This window comes from Podarcis muralis, chromosome 6 (genome assembly GCF_964188315.1).
Source record: "Podarcis muralis chromosome 6, rPodMur119.hap1.1, whole genome shotgun sequence".
NCBI lineage: Eukaryota > Metazoa > Chordata > Lepidosauria > Squamata > Lacertidae > Podarcis > Podarcis muralis.
Genome location: NC_135660.1, coordinates 99553279 through 99575710, shown reverse-complemented (window position 1 = coordinate 99575710; position 22432 = coordinate 99553279). Strand labels below are relative to the sequence as shown.

At 42.0% G+C, this 22432-nt stretch overlaps 1 protein-coding gene across 4 annotated transcripts in view; it reads left to right on the top strand.

The window, feature by feature from the left end:
• Positions 1-22044, top strand: part of LRP6 (LDL receptor related protein 6) — a 107270-nt gene extending 85226 nt beyond the window's left edge. For 3 of the 4 annotated variants that reach the window (XM_028728611.2, XM_028728610.2, XM_028728608.2), the window contains 8 exons: positions 4618-4827; positions 5070-5195; positions 8306-8542; positions 9553-9663; positions 11272-11502; positions 12923-13059; positions 14676-14773; positions 15981-22044. In XM_028728611.2, the coding sequence (XP_028584444.2) occupies positions 4618-4827; positions 5070-5195; positions 8306-8542; positions 9553-9663; positions 11272-11502; positions 12923-13059; positions 14676-14773; positions 15981-16272 (1442 nt within the window). In that variant the 3' untranslated portion in view covers positions 16273-22044. The remainder of the gene's footprint in view (positions 1-4617; positions 4828-5069; positions 5196-8305; positions 8543-9552; positions 9664-11271; positions 11503-12922; positions 13060-14675; positions 14774-15980) is intronic. The other variant, XM_028728609.2, reaches the window with a different exon arrangement.
• Positions 22045-22432: the final 388 nt, after the last annotated feature.

Genomic DNA, 22432 nt, shown 5'->3' with positions numbered 1-22432 from the left:
TCCTCTTTATATTTTCATTGTAGTGAATTTGCAGAAATTTCTGTGAGGCAAGAGCAGATTACGCTCAGTTTAAATATACAGTCATACCTCGGGTTAAACATGCTTCAGGTTGAGCATTTTCTGGTTACGCTCCGTGGCGACCAGGAAGTAACGGAGCATGTTGCTTCCGGGTTTTGCCGCATGCACAGACACTCAAAATGACGTCACACAAATGCGCGGAAGCGGCGAATCGCGACCTGCAGGCGAGGGTTGTGTTCACGTCAGGATGCGAACGGGGCTCTGGAACAGATCCCATTCGCATCCAGAGGTACCACTGTACTAAAAGGATTGCTAGTGTGCCCATTGAGCATTTTCTTGCGCTAAGCTCTATGGAATTGGGTGATAACCAGCTCTGTAAAGCAGCTTATCAATATGTTTTAGACTATTATTATTTTCCAGGACTGAGCTCTGCATTAATCTTGAGAGTGTTAACTAAGGGATGGATTGGATCTTCTGGCTAGAATCTAGAACGGACCTACAACTAATTGGAAACACCAAATTTTTCCCTTGGTATCCACTCCTGAAAACAGTATTTTAGAGTTCATTATCTGACCAAACTCTCACTGTTTTCCTTAGGAAGTGCTTATATTGAGCTGCATTTCCAAGTGATGCCCATTGCAGTCTTGGATGGCTGCTATATATACAAGGTCTTCTCCACAGACAGAGCGTGTATTTGTAGTCAACTTCAGGTCAACACTCATTATCTGTTAGCCTGTCCCCTAGGGCTGGGCAATATTTGGTTTTCAGCATCGCAATATACCACCAGCTAAACATCATGATTTTTCAGTATATCATGATGTTTGATAGCATGCTTCAACTCATACATGCCAACTTCATGGGTCTGAGGACAGTTCAGTGCCCCAAAGTATGCTGGGATGGGGCTGAGTGCCCCCCCCCCATGTTGAGGGGCCGGCCCCAGCTGGGCCTCCCCTGGGCCTCACAGCCTCCTCCCAACATGTGTAATGTTACATGTGTGTGACGTCATGTGCATGCAGTGAGCCCCCCCCCCAATGTTGCGTGGAACTCTGCGCCTCTATGCAATTTTGTGGGCATTTTTACAATTTAAGTAAGTAGTTAATTTAATAAAAATATTAAATAAACTTCTATATAATATATTTAATATATTTTCAACTAAATTAAGAGTAGTTCAAGTTGCATCTGTTTCCGTACTCAGAGGTCTAAGTGGAATAGGCCCCATTGAATTCAGCAGGGCTTGCTTGTGAGTAGAGACACATTTTCTTGCACTGCTTACTGACAAACACTCTCCCCATCATTCTCACCTCATGTCACATAGTACCCAACCTCCTATTTCAGCATAAGGCCGCTAGTTAAATCTTCCTCCTCCATTTCCCCCTGCCACAGAAGGACCCCCCCCCAAAAAAAAAACCCATCTCAAAGGGAGGGAGGGAGGGCAAGCAAGCAAAGAGATAGTAAAGGTAAAGGGACCCCTGACCATTAGGTCCAGTCGTGACTGACTCTAGGGTTGCGGCGCTCATCTCGCTTTACTGGCCGAGGGAGCCGGCGTACAGCTTCCGGGTCATGTGGCCAGCATGACTAAGCCGCTTCTGGCGAACCAGAACAGCGCACGGAAACGCCGTTTACCTTCCCGCCAGAGCGGTACCTATTTATCTACTTGCACTTTGACGTGCTTTCAAACTGCTAGGTTGGCAGGAGCAGGGACCGAGCGACGGGAGCTCACCCCATGGCGGGGATTCGAACCGCCAACCTTCTGATTGGCAAGTCCTAGGCTCTGTGGTTTAACCCACAGCGCTACCTGTGTCCCTTCAAGCAAAGAGATAGCCTCCTTTAAATAAAATTTAAAAACCTTCATTTTTAATATGAAGGGTAGCTATTTATTGGGAACCAACAACGTAAACACCACCAGAAAATCAAAATACTCCCCCCTCATGGGTGTGGATCTTTGATTGTCTAGCCGTGGGGGGTTCTTCCTGGATTGTTAGCAGGCTCTGCACAATTAGCTAAGTGCTGAAGAGTTTTGGGGGTGAGAGCAGGCAGTTCAGCTTAAAGCGTTTGTGCTGGTTTGTGTAAGTTTACAGGTGAGGGCTTATTGTCATCACGAGAGGAGGGAGGAGCAGGGAGAGATGGTGCCTGCTCTCAAGAAAAGTTCAGCTGAGCTGTCCCCAGGGAAGCTGTCATCCTCCACCTTTTGTTCATATTTCACTCAAGTGTTTCAACCAGGCAATATGCCTTATCATGATGTCATTTCAACATCAGTATTCAGCGGTATAGCAATTTATACAGACCCAAGAGATGGCCTTCTGAAACTTCCATTTGCACAAGCAAGCAAGTACACCCCCACAAAAATGCTCCTGATTGTCTCTTTTGAGAGATAATAATAGCTTTGTGACATGCAAAGTGGCCCCCTATGCACTGGCTGTCAAAAAAATAAAAACAAGGAAAAGGAATTAAATAAAACCACTATAAATTGTTGTGGTGATTGGGAGGTTCAATATGAAATCAGGCTGGATTTGCATTTGTTGGTGTCTTTGGTAACTTTTCTCTCTTACATCATAAATGTTGTCATGGGTGTATGATCTGCGTTATTTTATTAATACTGTTACTACAAATTTGTCAAGGCCGTGAGCAACAATCGTATGAGCATAAAAATATAAATTTCTCTAAGATCTAGTCTTATTCCACCAGAGGGCTGGCGCCTCTCTCTGATTGACTACAGAGTCAGCTAGAGGGAGAATAAAAGGAGCCGTTTCTGAGGGAGAGAGTTAGATAGATAGATAAGGCTAAGGTTCGGGGAAGGTTGAGAAGATAGATAGGGCTGGATTTGAGAAGAGATAGGGCTGGATTTCAGAGCTGGGGAGTAGGATAGGATTTGACTGAGGGAGACCTGGTTCTGAGTTGAGTTAAGCATCCACCCTGAGGAGACCATCTGGAGCAAGAGGAGACTCTCAGGCGTGTTCTGGGAGGTGGAAGCTGTGGGAATTCAGGCTCCCTGGGTCTCCGTCCAGCCAGGAGGGAGAGTTCTTCCGGGTCCAGAAGACTCCCAGGAAAAAGCGGGGAGGGGACCCCCTGGGTCTGTGAGACCATTGGGAATACCTCAGGTTGTGAAGAGAGTGGAAAGTGAGGGAAAGTGCCCCTCACTCGTCAGCTAAGGTCTTAACCTAGGAGGGAAGCTGGGCTGCTTTAAAATTATTTAACTGCCAAAACTAAGTAACAGAAGCTAAAGTTTAAGAAGAGCTATACCCATAGAATTGTGTTTAAGCCTGTGTCATCTTTTTACCTCATTTTAGTAATAAGTTAACTTCTACAGTGGTGCCTCGCAAGACGAAATTAATCCGTTCCGCGAGTCTCTTCGTCTTGCGGTTTTTTCGTCTTGCGAAGCATGGCTATTAGCGGCTATTAGCGGCTTAGTGGCTATTAACGGCTTAGCGGCTTTAAGAAAAAGGAAACAAACTCGCAAGAACTCGCAAGACGTTTCGTCTTGCGAAGCAAGCCCATAGGGAAATTCGTCTTGCGGAACGACTCAAAAAACGGAAAACCCTTTCGTCTAGCGAGTTTTTCATCTTGCGAGGCATTCATCTTGCGGGGCACCACTGTACTTGAAAGAACACATTTCCTGACCTGTTTTGTTTCACAATCTTCTTTTTTAATAAAACTTTTCTTGTTTGCTTGATCAGCTGCTGCCTGAGATTCTAAATCATTAAGTTTTCCCTCACACAAGTCCCCCACATGATAGCCTGTGGTAAATTGAACAACTTCATGTAATTGGCATGCAGTGAGGTGTGTTGCTCTATATTTAATTACAGTGGTACCTCGGGTTAAGAACTTTGCTTCAGGATGAGAACAGAAATTGCGCAGCAATGGCGCGGCGGCAGCAGGAGGCCCCATTAGTTAAAGTGGTGCTTCAGGTTAAGAACAGTTCCAGGTTAAGAACGGACCTCCGGAACAAATTAAGTTCTTAACCTGAGGTACCACTGTATTAATTGTTGATAAGTGGTAGGATCTGCTACATATTAGTTATGTAATTCAACATGTATATTAGAAAGACAGGTTTTACACACCCACAGCCACCCAGCCACTGTCCTGGATCAGACAAGCAGTTCACCTAGTACAGCATTCTGTTTCCCACAGTGGCCCACCAGATGTCTTTGGGAAATCTGTAAGGTTGAGGGCAAAAGCTGTCTCCCACTGCTGAAACCTGGCGGTTGGTATTCAGTGGCACAGTGTCTTGTAATCTAGAGCTTACATATAGCATACAGGGGGTGTTGAGGCCTTCTGGCTGTTGGCCATTGGGGTGCCTCAGGACGCGTCTTTTCCTCTTGTTTGTCTGAGGGAGGCTGTGAGGAATCCTGAACAGGTATGGAGATTGCTTGCTTCCTTTCAGCCCAAAACTAATGTAATCCAGATATTAAGATGGGAAATGTGTTCATCTGGATAGAGACTTGTAATCCGTTTTGGATGGGGTGATTTCATGAGGTGACGGTCTCCTTGGAAGACCAACCAAACACGTGAGTGGGGGCAGTGAGTAGTAACTTGGTGCATTATTTCTCATTGAACCCTTGTTGCCACATTTTTCAACTATATTTCTTCTCCACTCCATAGGAGCCAATCGGATAGTCTTAGAAGATACCAACATACTACAACCAGTAGGGCTGACTGTGTTTGAAAACTGGCTGTACTGGATTGACAGACATCAACAGATGATTGAAAAGATTGACACAACACTTCGAGAGGGACGTATGAAAGTTCAGGCTCGTATTACCCAGCTCAGCGATATTCATGCTGTTAAGGAACTCAACATACAGGAGTACAGTAGGTGTCAAGCAACATAACAGGGAAGAAAAACTAAATGGCCCATATCATACATGGTTAAGATTTTGTTGGTTTCTTTATTATGCTGTTCACTACCATTGAGGGATCCCCCAGTAAACTCCTAATGAGCCGTAGAGTTACCTTGAATATAATTTGGAAACCACTGAAATATGCTGTATTTTATTTTTTAAAAACAGTTTTAATACATGAACAATAGGTTTCTACTCTTAATTGCTCCGTAGGACAGCACCCCTGTTCCCAAGATAACGGTGGTTGCTCACACATTTGCATTGTCAAAGGTGATGGAACGACACGTTGTTCCTGCCCTGTGCACCTTGTCTTGCTTCAGGATGAACTTTCTTGTGGAGGTAAAGCTTCTTTATATTTTGTTTCCATTTTTAAGTGGCATCATTCCCCCTATATAAGTCAATACACGGAGGGATGCAGGTGGTGCTGTGGTCTAAACCACTGAGCCTAGGGCTTGCCGATCAGAAGGTCGGTGGTTCGAAGCCCCGGCACGGGGTGAGCTCCCGTTGCTCAGTCCCAGCTCCTGCCCACCTAGCAGTTCGAAAGCACGTCAAAGTGGCGGGAAGTGGGAAGCCCAGGTAGTGCTAACCACGACTAAAATCATATCATTCTAAATCATGATTAAAACAGAGCTGGCTTGGGGTGGGGTGGGGGAAAGATTTGTACTAAAGAGGGAAGAAGGAGTGCACAAGCTTGCATCTTGCTCCAAACCATTGTTAAGAGAGATGCCTCTGCAGTCCAAGGCTAGACATTTTTTCTCTGCCTCTGACCTTACAGAGAAAGTGTGAGGATTTTGAAGTGTTAAACCAATGTGAATTAGTTAGCTTATTTCCACAGCAAACATGTCTACATCCTAGAACAAGGGTATTTCAGCAATGCTTTCCTAGACATTTAATGCTATGCTAAAATGTAAGGGTATGTGAGAAAGAGAAAAATAGATATCTCCAAATTTATGCTCCATTCTATCAATAGTAACTACAGTTTTGCTAACTAGGGTGGAATCTACACACAAATAAAAACCGTTCTGAAAATGTTTTTTTTTTAAAGTGTTTTTAAAAATACATTGAATTTTCTATAAGGCTCAGCATCACCATCTAGTGTCACATTGTATATTTCACTTAAAACACACTTGAAATGTTTTATTTGCAGTTGTATAGCTGAGTCCTAGGTGTGAACAGCTGCATTGAGATTGTGGTGGTGACTGGAAGGAGCTTAAAAAGCCCTCACTCTGAAACAAGACCTATTGAATGCATTTATAGAAAGCACATAACTAGACACTGAGTCACTGTGGTGCACCCATCTGCTGTACATTATATCCCTTTTTAATGTTTTCATATAGACTTATTGTAGAACATTGGAACATGAGCTGCCTTCATGAACACAACTGGATTGCACTAAAAACAGAACTCTTCATGTCCAACTGAAACATAAAGGCATAATAAGGAGCTTATTGCCCAGGCATTATATGACCCATAAGAGCAGCAAAATAACCAGACTGTACAACAGTGATGGGATAAAATCAGGCCAAAACTTTACTAGGATCAGTTCATCATTCCACAAGCCCCATATTGATGGAATGAATCCACTGGGTTTGGACTACTCCAAACCTGTTCCATGGGAGTTGGCCAGTGTTGAACGTTCCCGTGGTGCAAGCCAAGCAAGCAAGATCTCACTGGGGGACCAGGGTGCAGATTCCAACCAGGCAGATACCCAACCCAAGCTTGGTCAATCCCCCCCTCAGGCCCCTGTGTTGATCCTGTCCAGTGCCATTAACACCCTCATACAAACAATGTTCTTCCACCTAACAAAGGAAGGCCATAATTTCACTGAGGGAAAGTGGGGAGGGAAGCCCAACGAAGTGCCAATCAGGTTGAGGGGGGCAGGAATCCTTTCTGGCCCTGTCAACCAGCAACCCAAAATTGCTCAGTGTAGGCTCTAACCTGAGGGTGGGCAGGCAGGATGCTCTCAAAGCAAAATGGCTCTGAGTTCCAGGGAAAGCAGCCTTATATAGGCTTTCTCCCTCCCCCTTGCAAGGACTCATAGTACAGCTTTTCCCCATGAGCCATTGCACAGAGAGGATAGTGGGCAAAACCTTGCCCAGTATTTTTCTGCAGTCTATAGACCACAGCGCCACCAAGCAAAGGCACTTATTGGGCATGGAACACCTAGCAGAGGCAAAGGAGGATTTGTGTGTGTGTGTGTGTGTGTGTGTGTGTGTGTGTGTGTGAACTTAACAGCCTAGTGCAGGGGTCAGCAAGCTTTTTCAGCTGTGGGCCAGTCCACAGTCCCTCAGACCATGTGGTGGGCCGGACTATATTTTGGAGAAAAAAATGAATGAATTCCTATTCCCCCAAAATAACCTAGAGATGCATTTTAAATAAGAGCACACATTCTACTCATGTAGAAACATCAGGCAGGCCCCACAAATAACCCAGAGATGCATTTTAAATAAAAGGACACATTCTAATAATGTAAAAACATGCTGATTCCCGGACCGTCTGTGGGCCGGATTGAGAAGGCGATTGGGCTGCATCTGGCCCCTGGGCCTTAGGTTGCCTACCACTGGCCTAGTGAGATGAGTAGAAAAGACACAACTCAGCAGATTAGACCCAAGTGCTTGTTGTTCCCAACAGTGCCCAACAAAGCAACTGTTGCCCTGTTTATAACCAAGTATTTCATTTACTGTATTGCCCAGAAGTACCCTAAAATACTGCAAAGTTTGTATGCTAGTTGGCATAAGAGTAATGGCTCATGGCTTTCAGTTTATATATCCAAATGGCCCAAAGTACAACTCATCTGTGCCATAGCTTGACAACAGGCTAGTGGATTTCTCGTTTTAAAACAAAGGGAGGAGAGACAGAGAGGGAAGATTTTACAAAGAGTTGTGTAGCTGGACATGGGATTGCCCACTCCCTCCTCAGATTGAAATCTGCCTTCTTTCTTTGGTTGTGGCACTTTCAAAACCATAGTGAGAGCGGCTGGGAGGGGCAGTAGGAGGGAGGGGTGGGGTGAGTCAGGCATCCTCACAATATCTCCTTGAGGATAATCCCAGGGACAAAATAACAAAATATAAATAGACCCATTATCAGCACTAGGTTGCAATTTTTTTTATTATTTAACACTGATTTTGTTTTGAACCCGGAGTGTCTATTGCTCTTGAAACCATGTAGATCTTGAGTAGAAAAGACATTACATTAGAGGCTGTTTCTGTTCTGCTGTGTAGATTCCGGAGTTTAGTTTGACTATACATCATTGCATCACCAAAGTTCAGTCATTGCAGTGGGAGAGGCAGAGGTTGGTTGTTCACAATTCAAGCAGAGCCTTAGTTTTGGTTTTCCATAAATATGGCTTCTATCTTCCCATAGATATTTTTGACACTTGATCAGACGTTTATGTGCTGTTACTTCACAGTTTCATTCTTCTGAAAAAAACCCAAACTTTTTCGTAACAGAACCACCAACATGCTCTCCTCAGCACTTCACATGTTTCACAGGGGAGATTGACTGTATTCCTGCGGCTTGGCGCTGTGATGGGTTCACTGAATGTGAAGATGCCAGTGATGAAAAGAACTGCCCTATGTGCTCAGAGTCCCAGTTCCAGTGCGAGAGTGGCCAGTGCATTGACAGTATCCTTCAGTGCAATGGAGAAGCAAATTGTCAGGATAGCTCAGATGAAAAGAAATGTGAAGGTATTAATTTTTCCAGCTCATGAAAGAAACTGGAAAATTGATTTGGAGATGAAAAGGAAGAGGAACAGTGGCAACTTTTTAAACAATCTTGATATACGTATTTCAAACAACGAAAATCTCTTTAGAATGAATTGTCTGTTCTAACAGATACCTACTGCTGTATGTATTCTGTGCAGCAATAAGAAGTACAATTCTGAGCTTAGGAAATCCAGTTTCTTTACTGAGAGAAACTGAATTATGAAACTTACTGAAACCTTGCAAATTGAGTGAATTTGCATAGTTCCTGTTCTGTAATTTTACCAGTTTGTGTATTCCAATTTTGTTTGCTGTTGGGAAAAGCAAGGAGTCACATGGGACAAGCATTGGAAGCCTTTCAGTCCCCAGCCCCCGGCTCACACTTTTAAGCATATATTTACAGCCCAAAGGATTTAAAATTTGCAAAACTCAAATTCTTGAGAAGCTGAATTTTGCATTCAGTGCCATAGACTCTCTGACATGTGAGGAGTGATACCTGCCCTCTTCCCATTGGCAACTCCCTTTGTCCCTTCTTCCTTTATGAAATTTTCTGAAATGGATGGAGGAAGGGAGAGCTAGAAAACAAGAGTGATTTTTATCTCTCACACTCTCTCTCAAGAGCCAACTCTGCTCTCTTCTTCTGCTAGTGGAGACTAGCCTGTTCCTCACATGCTTGAGGTTTTAGGTAACATATAGTGGGCTACAATAGTGGTTTCTGAATTGCTGGAGAGTCTCTAGAGAAGGTGGATTAGGGTCTTATTGATTCTCCCTATTTACACCTGCTACAAAAAGCAGTCACCTGCCAGAGCCCCCAGGGCCTCAAATTTGTACATTGTTCAAGTCAAATAGGCTTGATTTGCCTCCTGATCTAGAACTCTCATAATGATAGGCTTTGATACTATTCATTATCTTGATTTTTATGCTGAGCATTTGGCTAGTTGTTTCAGAAATTTGTGATACTAAGTAAACACATGTTTGCTTTTATCCTCCTCCAGTGCTTTGTTTAACAGATCAGTTCCGATGTGCCAGTGGGCAGTGCATTGGGAAAAACAAGAAATGTGACCACAACTTTGACTGCAGTGATAGCTCTGATGAACAGGGATGCTGTAAGTATGAAGTTTAAATACAAAACAACTATTATTTTGATACAGTTCATAAGTTATCTTGCTTGTAGAATACAAATGATAGAAGTTAGCTTTATATTAGTTGAAATAAAGATAAATAGCTTACGCTGCTGTTATTCTGGAATTGAAGTGAGAGAATGAACAGAATAAACAGAATTAGGAACCAGACAGCATCCGTATATCACATTCTTTACCCCTAGCTACACCTCACAGACTCTCTACCATGCAGATGGCTCTTATCATGTGGAAAGAATTAGTCTTCCTGCTCAACCTTCCTGACAGACTAGGACACGAAGACTTCCCACATGGTTGAGACCATCCATGCAGTAGGATTTTAATGGTACAGCTGCACAATGCCATTTTTGCAACAATCCCATGGCTCAAAAGGCATGTGCTTCAGCTCTTAACTCTCATCATCTAGTTAGAGAATACTTTTATCCATTCTCAGGAGAGCTAAAATGTCCCCTTTCAAGCATCTCTGTACAATTCCATTAATCCCATCAGTTTCTTGCTACCTTACTTCTCACTTAAGCTAGGAGCAGATATTTCATCACATCCTACATCTCCCACTAAAGATGTGTGGCAAGTTAAGATTCATAAGGGATCAAGGTATTCAATTTCTGGGAATGGAGGTGAGAGATGACCTAACCTGGGGAGAAAACAGCAAAGACTTGATGAAGAGAGCACAGCAGAGGTTATATTTTCTGAGAATCCTCAGGAAAAACAATCTCTCAAAGGACCTGTTGATGGCATTTTACCATTGTACTGTTGAGAGTGTATTAACTTGTGGTCTGTGTGTGTGGTTTGGGAGCTCACGGTCAGGGAAAAAACAATGCTGTCTAGGGTTGTAAAGACTGCGGAGAGAATAATTGGGTGCACTCTTACCACCTTGGATCAAATCTATGCTTCCAGGTGCCATAAGATAGCTGCAGAGATAGTGCAGGATAGTGTGCACCCCGGAAATGATCTCTTTCAGCTTCTGCCTTCTGGAAGAAGGTACAGGGTTATAAAGACTAGGACTAGCCGCCTGAGAAACAGTTTCTACCCCAGAGCCTAGGACTTGCTGATCAGAAGGTCGGTGGTTTGAATCCCCACGATGGGGTGAGCTCCCGTTGCTCAGTCCCTGCTCCTGCCCACCTAGCAGTTCCAAAGCACGTCAAAGTGCAAGTAGATAAATAGGCACCGCTCCGGCGGGAAGGTAAACAGCGCTGCTCTGGTTCGCCAGAAGCTGCTTAGTCATGCTGGCCACATGACCTGGAAGCCGGCTCCCTCGGCCAGTACAGCTAGATGAGCGCCGCAACCCCAGAGTCGGTCACGACTGGACCTAATGGTCAGAGGTCCCTTTACCTTTAAGGAGTCTCTATGGGAGTTATTGTAGTTAAAATGGGGTATCAGAGTTTTTAGGGGGCTAATCAGGTTGGGATAGCTGGCATAGCAGGCTTGTTGGGTTTTGAATGTTTTATGTAGATTTTTCAATTTCGTTGTTCCGTATGGGACAATAACAATAAAGATTATTGTAATCGTATAGAGTGGCAGGACTCTAAGGTTCAAGTTATTTAAAATGTGTATTTGTTATCTCCTTACTTTTAGACACAACAGAGGAACCAGCCCCGCAAGCCACCAATACAATAGGTTCTATCATTGGTGTGATTCTCACAGTTTTTTTGGTTGGTGCCATGTACTTTGTTTGCCAGAGGGTATTGTGTCAGCGCATGAAAGGGGATGGAGAAACCATGAGCAATGACTATGTCGCACATGGACCAGCTTCTGTACCACTGGGCTACGTTCCTCACCCAAGCTCTCTCTCTGGATCTCTTCCTGGTTAGTCATCAGAGATACAAGCATTTTGGAACTTTGTTGTCTCTTTTGTTCTGTCGGAATGAAGCTTCTCATAGTTTTGCTGATGTGTGCCAACAAAACAATGTGAATTCTGGCTTCTGTTTTTGGCAGCTGTACTTGCAGAAGCTGCAACTAGAATCCTCAAACATTATTTTTATAGTCAGTTGGAGTTTTATGCACCACCCGCTTCTTCCACTGGCATAAGTGTGGCAATTCCTAGGCTCAAATATATCCCAATTAACAGTTTACTGAAGCCCTAATAGGCTGATAGGAGTGGTGCTGAAAAGTGATTAGTGGTAGACCCGGTAGTGTTATTGTGAACTCAGAACAAGGGTAGGTGGAGTGTGCCATGTGGAAGTATATGTTTTAAGACTTACCAACTAAAACATCCACTCTAACTTTCACCAGTCTGGTGCCTTAGAGCTTTATTGGACTGCATCTTCCATCACCCCCAGCAAGCCCAACTTAGGTGGCTAATGCTGATGGGAGTTGTTGTCCAGTATAGCTGGAGGGCACCAGGTTGGTGATTGCTGGTCTAGTCCTTTTGATTGAGTGCTGGCTTTCCTCCTCCATCTTCAGATCTTCTTGGCAGGAATTAACTGCCTTTCAATACCACTGTGTGTAGTAATCTTTCCTAAAGTACATGCATACGCCAGACCTGGACACATTATCTAATAGCAACTAAAGCTCAATTATGCAACCTGTGTAAGTTATGCAAATTGAAAACGTTTGTATGATTTCTTAAACTTTGAATATTTACTTTTGCCGTCATTACCTTCCTAGTAAAAGTGGGTGTCCAGTGTGTGGGTGATAGGACAGACCAGGAGGGATCTCCTTTATAGACATTTACAAGCAAACGAAAAGCCCAAGCACAGGAACTGAGGGCTGTCAGCAAAAGTTGATAGCAGAGAGACTGGCAGGCAAATTGCTTCCCTTCAACCCAGGACCCCAATGGAAGAAGGGTCATGTAAGCTGTGAGGTGTCGCTTTACAGTTACTGTATTGTGTGAATAGTAGGAGTGGCCATGCAAGCAGGAAGCCCCCACAGAGCTGACCTCCAAAGCAGCAGGGTCACAGATACTGGGAAGATGTGTGGGCAGGGTGACAGTGAGGATGGGGTGGCATAGGAGTGCTGGACTAGCCCCACCCCATCCCGAAAAGTGGCAATGGCCCATGGCCCACTCGGTGGTTTAACAAATGTGTGTAGAAGTGGTACTTGTTGGAGATTCTTTAAAATGTGTAAAGCCTAAAAGAGTAGTTATTCATGTTATTTGGAGAAAATATGGGTGCTATTGAAGCTTGCTTGGGCATATGGTCCCTGCTATCCAGAATACCATTGTATTCTATATTGTCTTGTATACTATCAATGTTGTGAATGTTGATTAGTTTTCTTTCTGTTTTAGGAATGTCCCGTGGCAAATCTGTGATCAGCTCACTCAGTATTATGGGTGGAAGTAGTGGACCTCCATATGATAGAGCACATGTTACTGGGGCATCATCCAGCAGTTCTTCAAGCACCAAGGGCACTTACTTCCCTCCAGTAAGTCACTTCTGATAAACTTTTCTTTCTGTAATTTGTAGCACTGCTGAGCCTAGCTCTGAAAACTGGACCATAAAGCCTCTTTTTGCAGCACAAGAAAAGGACAAAATTAGGTCAATATTCTAACAAATCTGTAATGTAATATTGAGCAGGAAAGCTAAATATTAGATAGAAACTTATTATATAAATATTTTTTCTCCTTGGAGCTTTCAGTTTGAAGGCATAGTCTGAAGGTACACAATATAGCAACTTTTCTGAATCTAAGAAGATTTGAATCTGATCAGTGCCTTGATGGGAGACTACCATGGAATTCAGGGTACACTTTCTTAAATTCCACTATTGAAACAAGACATAAAAATTAAGTGAAATAAAAACAAATGCTTCTGAGCAGTAAAAATGAGTAGTATGTAAAACACTAGCATTTCCATATACCTACAGGATCACCATGCCTTACACGTGCTCACTTGACTGCTTTGATTGGTAGAATTGGCACTACTACAGGTGCCACATAATGCCCATTCTGCATTTGTAAGAACGTGATTGTTTAGCACGGCAGTGCCTGCACTTTGGAACTCCCTGCCTATTGCGATCAAGCAGTCACTTTCACTGTATTCTTTTCTGTGCCTGCTAAAAATGTTCTTGTTTAGACAAGCTTAGGTAAAGGTAGAGGTATCCCTGACCATTAGGTCCAGTCACAAACGACTCTGGGGTTGCATGCTCATCTCCCTCTATAAGCCGAGGGAGCTGGCATTTGTCCGCAGACAGCTTCCGGGTCATGTGGCCAGCATGACTAAGCCGCTTTTGGCGAACCAGAGCACCGCACAGAAATGCTGTTTACCTTCCTGCTGGAGTGGTATCTATCTACTTGCACTTTGACGTGCTTTTGAACTGCTAGGTGGGCAGGAGCTGGGACCGAGCAACGGGAGCTCACCCAGTCATGGGGATTCGAACCGCCAACCTTCTGATTGGCAAGCCCTAGGCTCTGTGGTTTAGACCACAGCACCACCCGCATCCCCCTTAGACAAGCTTAGCCAGATGCTTAGAAAGTTGAGGTAATCTTAACCTGTTTTAGTATTTTAACTTTTGTATGTTTTAAAGTATGGTTGTGTTTTTTCTCAATTTTATTGTTTTATAGCTTTGAGGGTTTTGGTTTTTTTTTACAATCAAGCAGTGTATAAATTTAATTAAGTAAATATATATGACATTGCTCAAAATTCTAAGAAACAAAAAAATAAAAATAAAAAATCAGTACACTTTTGAAAGGTTCAGTCGTGATTCAAAATGGTGTTCAACAGTAGAAAAAAACCTGCTCCTTGATCTCAGCGACTGTCAAAATGGTTACAATATATTATGAGGTGTCATAAAGAACTGACTGCAGGCCTAATCTTCCATGTTTTCCAGTGGTTTTGCTGCTCCTTTCTCACCTTTATTCCAACTCTAGGTGGTTTAACAAACTTGTGTGCACAAACAACTTTCCAAAATACATACTAAATGGTAGAAGCTAGTGCTGTGCTTACTAAGGATTGGCTTACTACTGCTGTGCTTAAAATATTGCTTTTAAACTTTGTTATGGTTCTGTTAAAATTGTCTCCCCTCCTCTCCCTCTCTCTCAAAAGATTTTGAATCCTCCTCCATCACCAGCTACTGAGCGTTCACATTACACTATGGAATTTGGATATTCTTCAAATAGTCCATCTACCCATCGATCGTACAGGTAATTTTATTATTTGCATTCATTGGCTCTGTAGTGTGGCATTTCAAATAAGTCTACTAAACCTGTCTAGCCCACAAACATTTTTACTCCATACATGGTGTGCATGTAGTCATTTGTAGTACACAAATGTCATGCGGAAAGAAAAGGGTCCTCCTCCCACTTCACAAAACTCCATCTAGAGACTGCCCTGGCTTACAGGGTGCTGTTGACAAGCTTGCACCTGTGCCAGCTGCTTTCTTAGCAGTGAATCAAAGGCACCTTTAATTCCCAATATTTGTAAGTCCATGGGCTGCCTTTGGGATGGCCAATTGGGTTGTCTTTTGGGGTATGCATATATGCTTCCCGAGCCAGGACAGTATCAAAATGGAAGGCAGAAGAAGTGAACGAATATACCACTCCCTGAGCAAATAAGATTTACTGAAATGTCATGCAAAGCAGGTCTTTCCTTGCACTGTGGAGGCTACACAGGAAGCTGCCTTCATTTTTCATTTAATGCAAAAGCTGTCTAAGGAGAAAAACTTAAAATGTGTTTGGACTTTTCCAAAATGTCTTTTTATTGTGCATTCATGATTATTTGTTGTGTTAATAATAGGATCAAGGCAGTTAAGCACAATCTCACTTTCCATACTGTTTGTGCCTGCAAAATGTTCAGGACTGACATACTGCTTCATTTTCCTATCAGTGCATGTCCCATAGTTTCCTGCTGAAATCCTGTAACTTTTTATACCAGAAATAGCTCCGATAGCACAGTTGGTTAGAGCATGGTCCTGATAACGCCAAGGTTCAATCCCTGTAAGGGACAGCTGCATATTCCTGCATTGCAGAGGGTTGTACTAGATGATGCTCGGGGTCGCTTCCAACTCTGTGATTCTATGAAATGTTCTGGGTTATGTTGCTGCTTTTGTTTTGATCCTGCCTTTGTTGGGCACATGTTTCCCTTCCAGATGGCAGTAGTGCTGTAGTGCTCTAACATTGGGGAACCATTGCAGGACAACTAATAAAGTGAAATTGATGTGTGGATGGTGCAATATCAATCAGCCATCAGTGCACTTGTATTGCACCAGCAGCATGTTGCAAGAAACACCCACAAAAACAACCCTGTGCCTACTGATCATATTGGCATGTTGCATGGTCAAGGAAATCTGAGATTCCTTTCAAATATTGATGCGTCTTTCCTTCCTAACTCTTTTTTCCCTTCCCATCCCAGTTACAGGCCATACAGCTACCGGCATTTTGCCCCTCCCACTACACCATGCAGCACAGATGTTTGTGACAGTGACTACGCCCCCAGCCGTAGAGTGATGGCAACTGTGGGAAAGGGTTACACCAGTGATTTGAACTATGATTCTGAGCCTGTACCCCCACCGCCCACACCACGCAGCCAGTACTTATCGGCAGAGGAGAACTATGAGAGCTGCCCACCATCTCCATACACAGAACGGAGTTACTCTCATCACCTCTATCCACCGCCCCCTTCTCCTTGCACAGACTCCTCATGAGAGACTCCCTCCCTCCTTTGACTGCCTCCAACCCACCAGTGTAAATACTAACTGTCCTTATCAAGAGGGGGGAGGACATGAGGCAGGCTATAGTGTGTACAGCTGAAAATTATTAAATGAGGGTGGGGGTTATATTGCATATATCTTGCACAGAAAGGGGGTGGGGAGAGAGAGAAGGTTATTTATATATTTTCCTAAAACAGTTTGCTGCTTTGTGCCATAAGAAAATTTTAAAATTTGTATACGAAGTTTGTTGTTTATTTTTCCAAATGGAACACAAGAAGATGCCTTAAAATTTGTGAAGTGACTGAGCACATAGGGAAATAGAAGGATCAAGGTTGTGTTGCTGTTCAATGAGCCAAACACCAAAAAGGAAAAGAAAAGAGCTTTTGACAAGGAATAGAACTAAGGGAACCGACCATAAAGCAGCATATATAAACGTCTTCAAAGAGCTGAATAACCTCTGGCATTTGCTCCGATGGACCAGCAATTCAAATTAAAGCTGGAGAAAACTGATAACTAATGGTACAGAAACCGGACAGATAACTAATGGTACATAAAGGGCTTTATTCTCAGAAGTGAAATCATGGATGCTTATACACTTTTGAAAATGGCACCTTTTTGTTTAATTCACATTTTCTGAAGTAGCCAAGTTGCATCATTTCTACGTTTGTCCCTTTCTAGGTGTTCTGTCATTTTCTTGGCTGTGGTTATGTTTCAAGTCTCTGTGTGTGTGCTAAAAAGAACAATATAGGTGTTCAGTGGCTGTTTATTGGGTGCCACAATAACCTTCTGAGAGGAGAATAAGGAGTGGGCCTCGAGCTTGCTTACTTCTTCCCTTATGTCTCCCTGCTCCATTTTGCAGAGCCAGGAAGGTCTCTTTGTTAGCATCTGTCTGCTGTAAGAGAATCAAGAGAAGGAGTGCACAAACTTGAGGACTGTTCCTAGTTCCACCACCCTGTTAACTCTTTGGAGCTGAGTAAAGAATGAATGGGCCTTTTGTGAATATGTAAGTGTGTATGGGTGCATGTGTGTGAGAGGAGTCTCTCCCCCCCCCCCTTTCCTGGCAGTACAATAGGATTATGTTCTACCAGGTCAGAGCTATTCCCATCATAAAGACAAGGGTAATTATACCTGAATACCTTTTCCTGCCAGCTCTTTAAAATGTTTCAGTGCCCAGAAAAGGTGTTGTTGTATAAAAATATAATGACATCATCATCATCATCTAGATGTCATATTTATAAACTATAAAATTTTACTTTCAGTTCTTAGTTTAATGTAAATGAAATGTTATGTTCTTGCAGTACTTTCAGTGTCTAGTAAATACCGCAGTATACAATGCTTACATATATATTTTAAAATGATATTTTTCTTTATTAGGAAACATTTAAGCGTTTTTCATTCAGGATGCACTCTGGACCTCCTTGGTTGTTTGAAACACGTCTTACTGTTGAAGTTAAGTAACCCAGTCTTTGCAGTGCGATTTCCACTTCCTCTTCTATGGCAGAAATTCAGTTCTTAAGCATAAACTGCTGTGAACAACAGGTTTTTTTACCATCATTCTTTGCCAAAGTATTTTGTTATCTATCTATCTATCTATCTATCTAGTTAGTTTCATTTTCTCTACAACTCTTCCCTGATTTGAAAGGAGTGCCAGGGCTTCATTTTATGGTAGCTTTACATGCTGGCAAGAAATCAACATGTGAAAAAGGCTTTTCTGAAGTTCAGGCTTTGGAACTTGGACAACTATCACAAAGAGGCTACAGAGCCTTTCTGCTAGAATAAAAATAATAGTATTGTTACACTGATTGTAAATAGATGTCAGGAAATCCCATTATTTTCACTAAGAGCTGTTTCATACATTTCGTGGAAATCATATTAGCCATGATTGCACCTGCATTACCACATTGGATGCTGAACTAAATGAGAAAAACACAAAATTGAGATGTGTGTTTTCAAAAACTTGGGAATACAGAACAGACATGTCCCGGAAAGTTGCAATGGGCTACTCCTCCTTAGAGCCTCCTCATATTGTATTTAGAAATAAATCACAATTTCATGCTTTGTGTCATGTAGGAAATACTAGTATGGGCATGGCAGCCACAACTACTATATAAAAGAAGCCCTTTTATGTCTGAAAGTTTTCAGGCTCCAAACATGACCTGCCTTTGAATCTGTAACTTTCATGGGGGTTTTGTTTGTTTGTTTGTTTTTTGTTTGTTTATTTGTTTTGTTTGTTTGTTTTTGCTAACTTGTGCACTGTTACATTTCATTCTCAGAGCTCACTTTTATTTCAACTCCATGAGCAACCTTGGCATTTGGAAATCTAATGGATGTACACTATGTGCCTGAAGAAGCTTTAAAGGAAATCTATTTGTATTCTAGACCTAAGTGCATTGACATGGAAGTAAACTTAAATGAGTTAATTGAAATTTGCTTCCAAAGTTATGCTTGTCAGGATTTCAGGCCAAATTTTGGAATTAGGCTTTGGTTTCAAAGGCTAGCTTGTACATTTCTTACCCCCCCCCCAAAAAAAAAAGTGCTGAATTACAGGAGCTTCAAACCTGGAAGTTATCTAGCTGTCCATTTTGAATTTTTGAACAGAAAATATTTACCTGGGATCACCTGGAAGTTGCAGAATAAGAAAACTTCATGTAGTACCTAATCTGTGAAGAATATTTGAGGTTGAACAGAGGCTGTACTGCTGGTGGGAACTGACCATTCATTGTTGACATCTTTAAGTGAACACCATTCTGACTGGGAATTAGCCCATATAAAATTGCACTGGGGAATTCAGAATATTGCGTTGCTTTATCTCAATCCAAATGTTTGTACTGCGTTGGCAACAATCTTCTTCTTGCAAAGTGTGTATTTGTGCCAATTTCTTTTACAAGGTGGTTGAGCTTATGCTGTGCTGTGCTATCTTCTTCCAGTGATGGAGCCAAGATTTCTTGCCTCCTGTGCAAATTCATTTAGATGACAGATAACTGTCAATTTTTTGTGGTGCACCCAGGACAAACCCTGGAAAGAAAGCCACTAACTTAGAGCAAATGCTATCTTGAGTCAAGCCAAGGATAAGCTGTTTCGCATCTCTGTAGATCAACAGTTGCATACTAAAACAAATCAATCAAAGAGTTGAATTTACATTTGAAGATGAGCAAGAGCACTAAGAATAGAATCTTTGTTCTTGTTTGTAAAATTGAAAGTGCAATAATATAATAAAATCAAAAGAATGAAACCATTCTGGGTGCCCAGCTTGTCGGCTGGACTTGCACCATTTCCTCCACCTCTGGGCAGTGTCTTGGCTTGACCTTTCCTGTAACTTGCTCTCTTCATCATGACCCATGTTTTGCCTAGAGCAACAGAAGGGCTTTCCACCACCAAGAATCAGGGAGAAGGCTTAGCTAGAAAGAAATACAGGCTGGAGGCATCCAAAGTCACAAGAGAAAATTGCATTGATTTGCGGGTGCTCTCCCAGTTTCTTCAGCCTAACGTGTTTTGAGTTTAACTCTTCACCAGAGGTAGAGAGGTAGTAGTCAGTCACTTTTTGTTCCCTGAGCCAAGGAGCTGCTTTCACTTAGGAGGCCATTTACACCCAACAGAAAACTTTCTCCTGGCTTCTGTTTTCCAGTTTGTCCATAGTTTTCATTAGCTGTCAGGATCCTTCCCCATATTATCCCCACAATTTTATGAAAGATTGTGTGAACAGGCTTCTTGTGCCTATGGGCCTATGCAAAGGGCAGCCAGGTCACAGGTTATGGAGTTTGGTACCACAAGATGTGGTGATGGCCACCAACTGACTGCTTTCAAGGGGAATTGGACAAAGCCAGGGAGGCTGCCAGTGGCTAGATTATTATGTCAGCATATAACCATTAAGACTTTATATGTAAAGTCCTATTGGTTATATGCTGACTGCAGAGGCATCTGGTTAGCCACTGTGAGAAAGAGGATGCTGGGCTGGGTGGGCTCTTGGTCTGATCCCGCAGGTCCTTCTCTTAGGATGCATGGGCATCCATTCGCCACCATGCGAAGACAATCCTTAGTCAGGCAGAGACCATAGCAGTCCATATAATCAATATTATTTGTGTCTCAGTTACCAAGTGTTCACATTTGACAAGCGTTTTTAAAATAAACACCTGTCTAATAGACATTTGCAAAAGGTATTTCTAAACTTCCTGATTGTAGCCTTTTCCAATTCTGTTTTGGCAAGATAAAGTCAGAAAGTCAAGTTAATCTTTCTCTAGTAAAGACTTTCTGAAATAATTATCAGAAAAGCAACCATGATGAGCACCTGTATGCTTGATAGGAACAGGCAACTTCCATTTTATGATATAGTATCATTTAGCTTTAATTGCAAAAACAGTACTCTACATTAAATTATTTTACAGCCACAGAAAAAATATATTTATTTAACTGGGTTCCCAGTAAACGAGTTCTGCAGAAAGCTATTTAAACATAGTTTCTAGATGCAGTAAACAAAGTTTTTATGTATGAGACTACTTTTAAAGTCTCTGGGTTTGTTTGTTTTTACTAAAATTAGACTGGGGGGTGCATGGTGACAATCAGTCATGAATGCTACTTTTTATTTAAGAGATTTAGAATTTTTTTTTTTAAAGCCAAATGGGAAGTGGAATGATCCAAACCATAGGTCACAATTACAAAACAGAATGCATGTAAAACTATACAACATGCATCCCACTACTAACGGGATGTTTAAGTAAATGTGCATAGAAACTGTAGGTGCATTTTTTTATTTCCATTGATTTCAGGGGGACAGAAATATGTATGTTTCAGTCTTTCCCATTGCAATCAATGGGACTGAAAAAAGTGGGCCTTTCAGCACACAGATAAGCTACCATTCTGTTACATGCTATAGGGTGAAATCTGTTGTTAATTGGTGGAAAGCACCTGTTAACAGGAATGACTGAGTTTCGTAAAACTGTACTTGTGATGTTTGCAGGTAAAGTGATAACTTCAAAATCTGTGTGCGAGCACAGGCACTCTGAAATTTATTTGTCTCTGTCCATTTATGGCAGTTTTCATTAAGGAGGGCAATTTTTGTCTTGAAAATACTTGGTGTCAGCCTAAACCATGTTAAGGACATTTTTGTCTGGCATCCATTTTAAACTTTAAAATGGAAAATAAAAGAGATTTTTTTTGAGGGGGGGGGGAGAGTTCACTGTTGCAGTAGAAGCATTGGATGCCAAAAAGAGGTTAAAAGGATGCTGGCCCAGAGGCCTAAAACAACAAGGCAGGGGAATCTTCCAGTCAAATCTATCATTGCCTTTAGTCAAACTGGGGAAGGGATGGAGTCAGTATATTTTCACATATGAAGATACAAGCCACCATAAGCTGAACAAGCCTTGTTTGCAAAGTGAAGGATCTGGTGCTGCTTTTAATATTTTAAATGCTCACATCTTGTAATTTTTATCTTTCTTTCACTGTCTTTAAAATCCAATTAGTGTGGTCATAGACTTATGTATGATGGTGCTTTGCAAGGATGTATTTGTTATAATGACCAACATTTGGTCAACCCTACTCACTCATTCACTAACACTTCTTTTTAAATTGTAAAATAAAAGTGCTTTACGCGCAAACTGTATATAACCCTTGTACAAAGTTCCCATCCCCCTTTTCAATTATTACTATACATGGAGTTGTAACAAATAAAATGTTGATTTTTTTATAATAAAATTGAATGGAAGATAAATTTATTATATTGACAGGACACAGGAACTTACATATGGCTAATTAAATGATCTATGCCTTTTACACTGTGGAGGGGTTATTGTTTTTGTTCGTTACTATGTTTTGTGTTTTATATTGTAACCTACCCTGTGATCCTTGGCTGAAGGGCTCTAGTTAGTTAGTTTGTTAGTTTGTTAGTTTGTTAGTTAGTTAATAAGAGCTTATAAACCTGAAATGACAAAAGAGCCAAACTGGTGTGTACAGTGAACATCTTTCCCCGAAGTATGTGCTATACTTTAACTTCTCATTCAATTTCATCGAAACACTGCAAGATGGAAGCAATAAAATAAGCTTTAAGAGGCTGCACCTGTAGCAAGAATAGATCTGCAGATATGGATATTATACATAAATGCAGCAGACTTCTTTTCCATAGGGAATGGCATTTCATAGTGAAGATGTCACTATAGAGAAG